Source organism: Elephantulus edwardii, unplaced genomic scaffold (assembly GCF_000299155.1).
Source record: "Elephantulus edwardii isolate Elephantulus edwardi_28Jun2011 unplaced genomic scaffold, EleEdw1.0 scaffold00099, whole genome shotgun sequence".
In the NCBI taxonomy this organism is placed as follows: domain Eukaryota; kingdom Metazoa; phylum Chordata; class Mammalia; order Macroscelidea; family Macroscelididae; genus Elephantulus; species Elephantulus edwardii.
In genome coordinates, this window is record NW_006399849.1 from 10,147,344 (window position 1) to 10,151,759 (window position 4,416).

General features: G+C 41.1%; 1 protein-coding gene across 1 annotated transcript; it reads left to right on the plus strand.

The window, feature by feature from the left end:
* Positions 1–428: 428 nt before the first annotated feature.
* LOC102851158 (beta-actin-like protein 2-like) lies at positions 429–1,704 on the plus strand. Its single transcript, XM_006891525.1, has one exon. The coding sequence runs from the start codon at positions 443–445 to the stop codon at positions 1,571–1,573; it is 1,131 nt and encodes a 376-aa protein (XP_006891587.1). The 5' UTR covers positions 429–442; the 3' UTR covers positions 1,574–1,704.
* The last annotated feature ends 2,712 nt before the right edge of the window (positions 1,705–4,416 follow it).

Sequence of the window (4,416 nt, forward strand, 5' to 3'; positions counted from 1 at the left end):
TCAGCAGTGTTAACGTTTCCTAGAACTCACTCTCCTTCATCCTGCCTGTAGATTCCCCATTGCATCACCATAGTTATCCAGAGGCTGTGCCAGTGATAGCTGACAGCTGTGTGTGGGCTGCCTAATTACAGTAACCTGTGATATGGGCACTTGGAAGCTAATTATATCTTTATGATGGAAGGTCTATTAATCATCATCAACATCATTAGTAGTACCTCAAAGCCAACCCCACCCAAAGATGGTAGGGAATTGGTAGGATAGGATATGGGTGGGGTCATGTGTTCCTTTAAATATCTGTTGTCTCAGCACGGACTCTCTTCTCCCACAACAGGTCTGGGGTGTTACGAAGCCTGTTCAGTCTTCCTCTTGCACCACCTATAGTCTGGTGCTTTACTCAGTGCTTACCCTTTGCTCATCCCTCTGGAAGATTCCAGCCAGCACCATGACTGATGATGAACTCTCTGCCTTGGTGGTAGATAATGGTTCGGGGATGTGCAAAGCAGGCTTTGGTGGCGACGATGCTCCCCGAGCTGTGTTCCCGTCCATGGTGGGGCGACCCCGGCACCAAGGGGTCATGGTTGGCATGGGCCAGAAGGACTGCTATGTGGGGGATGAGGCCCAGAGCAAGAGAGGCATCCTGACCTTGAAGTATCCCATTGAGCATGGAGTGGTCACCAACTGGGATGATATGGAGAAGATCTGGCATCACACTTTCTACAATGAGCTCCGTGTAGCCCCAGATGAGCACCCCATCCTCCTCACCGAAGCACCTCTCAACCCCAAGATCAACCGGGAGAAGATGACGCAGATCATGTTTGAGGCCTTCAACACACCGGCCATGTATGTGGCTATCCAAGCTGTACTGTCCCTCTACGCCTCAGGCCGGACCACAGGCATTGTGATGGATTCTGGAGATGGGGTCACTCATACTGTCCCCATTTATGAGGGTTATGCTCTGCCCCATGCCATTCTGCGTCTGGATCTGGCCGGCAGGGACCTAACAGATTACCTCATGAAGATCCTGACAGAGCGAGGCTATAATTTCACCACCACAGCTGAGCGCGAGATCGTACGTGATGTCAAGGAGAAGCTGTGCTATGTGGCCCTGGACTTTGAGCAGGAGATGGTCACTGCAGCTGCCTCCTCCTCCCTGGAAAGAAGTTACGAGCTTCCTGATGGGCAGGTGATCACCATTGGGAATGAACGTTTTCGGTGCCCAGAAGCCATTTTCCAACCTTCCTTTCTGGGCATTGAGTCCAGCGGGATCCACGAGACGACTTTCAACTCCATCATGAAGTGTGATGTGGACATTCGCAAGGACCTCTATGCCAATACCGTGCTGTCCGGAGGCAGCACCATGTACCCTGGCATCGCAGACCGGATGCAGAAGGAGATTGTCATCCTGGCCCCTAGCACCATGAAAATCAAGATCATTGCTCCTCCAGAGCGGAAGTATTCCGTGTGGATTGGGGGCTCCATCCTGGCCAGCCTGTCCACATTCCAGCAAATGTGGATCAGTAAGCAGGAATATGACGAGGCGGGACCTCCCATCGTTCACAGGAAATGTTTCTGAACGGCTGCGCACGTTAATGGATTTTTCATTTTGCCTTTCTGCTCTTCTAGGTCATGGTGATGAAACTGCTTTTCAATCCACTTTCACCAGCGGTAAGGTGAATAGTTCATTCGTCCTAGTGTCAAAGCGAGCAAACCTCACCTCCCTAAGTATTAATGTCTTTACCCGCTAGCACCTTGACCTCACTCCACTTAGAATTTGGATACTATATTCCATTTTCTTTATCTGTAGGGGTTAAAGAAATACAAATCTGCCCAAATGACAAGAACTAAAATGATGAAATATCCCTTGAGAATGGATAACAACAATATCCTAGTTCCAAAAACTAGTTCTTGTTAAAAAAATAAATAAACCAGTTTGAACAAGCCTATAGAAAATTGTATTCCAGTATTTAGCAAGGATGTCTTATTAGTTAAGTGGTTTGTTTCATTTCCTCCTTTGTATATAGATATTGAATTACATAGGTCAGTAATATCCATGTGGACATAAATGTCAGGAAAATACAATATTATATGTTATAATATACTGTTATATCTGAGTATCTTGAAAAGCTAATGTGAATTTCTTTATTCACCACCATTTTTGTGGGCCCATATTTAATTGCCTCTTTTATTATGTATAATGAAGCAGTCAACATTCCCTTACTTTATATAAACCAAGTGACTTTTCATGTAGTGAATGTAAGCCTGCTGACAGTACTTTCTGAACCTCATTACAGACGTAATAGAGCAAAATTGCAATGTCTAATTTTCAAACTACAGACGGTTAGACTGTGATAAGCTAACGGCATTGTGTTACCATTTGGCAAAGATTTTCTATTTCTTGGAAGAATAATGCATTTGTTTCCCACTGTCAGTAGATCATAATTGTATTTACAAAGTTTTATAAATCTTAAGTTCTAGTACCAACATTATTGTTGTTGCTGTTATGTACTGTCGAGTTGGAACTGACTCATAGTTGACCCTCCATCAGGTTTTCAAAGACTAGGAATCACCCTGGAGGAGAATGCTCACTTTTCTCCAGGGGAACAGTTGGTGAATTCATACTGTCTTTGAGTTGGCAACACAACTTCTTACCACTAGGCTCCAGAGCTCAATACTATTATCTTTGGGAACTAACCAAGCTTCTTTCTGCAGAGTGTTGAAATGTATGTTATAAAGTATCAGCATATCCTCTTATGTTTACAATTTCCAAATGGAGCCAATGAAATGTCAATTTTAGCAACTAAGTGGGTTTCCATCTATGCTGTGATATCTAGTGATTTCAATATCAAAGTGACTTGAGCTACTCGAGGTTTGCTTTTTTTCCCCTCTCCCTAAAATACTGAGTCTTTATTTGAAGTTCTTACAAAGTCATTATTAGATCTTTAGGAGAAAGGTTCTCTTCTTTCCTAGGAAACGCTTAATTGTGTTTTGCATTTCCAAATTAGATTAATAAAACATTTTTGCTTAGAATAAAACTTTTCAAAGTATTTCACTGTTCCTTATCCAACAACACAATTTTTAAAATGCATTGAGCTAAAATTTATCTCCAGTTATTTTCTTTTATAATATATAGTATTTTATTTCATAAAATTAAAATTGCCACATACTTGTATATGCTGTTATTTCCCCTCCATTTTTCTCTAAGCATTCTTTAAGGAGAATGATCAAGAAAGTCTCACTCTTTATGTGTGACTTATTCATCTGTATGTTACAATCTTGTAACTAAGTAAGACATTTGAACATGTAAAAATTAAAAGGTAAACTTGGGAGGCGGGAGATGTCCACTCAGATGAAGGTATAATATCCTTGCAATTACAGTAAAAATGTGCATTAGTGGATAAATAGGTCTTCCAGTAATTAGTAGGCAGAGATAGTATATTATAATAATAATAATAATAATAATAATAATAATATCTTGAATTTATATGCTGCAACGCATTCCACGTACAGAGTGAGAAGTTCTCATAAGAAATCTGACCTACATTTTGAATTAGCAGAAAAGATCCACCTCACCACCCACAGAAAATGTGTACAAGAAGACGGATGAACCCCCAACAGAATGAACTATAAAGTTGTCCTTAGGTGAAAACATGAACCCCCACTATGTAAAGAGATATTAAAACACTTGCTCTTTAAATATTTTCCTGACCGTCAACATTGTCTGCCTAACAGATAAATTTAATAAAGAGACAGCCTTCTCATAACTCTATACTTAAGAAAAAGAACCTCAGTGGCCAAAAAGTTGATCCTAAGTCAAGGTGACTTCATGTGTCTCAAAGTAGAACTGAGTTCCATAGAGTTTTCAACAGCTGATTTTGTTTTTTAAGTAGTTTATCAAGTCTTTCTTCCAATAGTCTTTGGCTGAACCTGAACTTTCAGTCTTAAAGTTAGCAGTCAAGAATGTCTCTCTCATGTTAAAGAATGCCTCTTGGTGGCTTAGTGGTAAGGAATTGCACTGCCGACCCAAAGGCATGTGGTTCAAATCCACCAGCTGCTCCGTGGGAGAAAGGTGGGCAATCTTCTCCTGTGCAATTAAAATGCCTCTGAAAACCCATTGGAGAGTCAGCTGTAGGTTGGTTCCAACTCAATGTTTCATAATAATGATGACTTAGTAGATAGAAAATTGTGCTGCCAACCCAGAGGAAGGCAGTTCGAATCCACTAACTACTCTTCAGCAGCAAGATGGATCATTTCTTTCCATGTGATTTTTCTGGCTCTGAAAACCTAATACAGGGTCAGTTAAGTCAGTTCTTACTCAACAGCTAAGAGTTATTAGTTAACTATCTAGTTGGATAACACAGAACATGCTAGTCACCAATGGTTCAAAAGTACAATTCGTCAAGCAAATCACTTACAGAA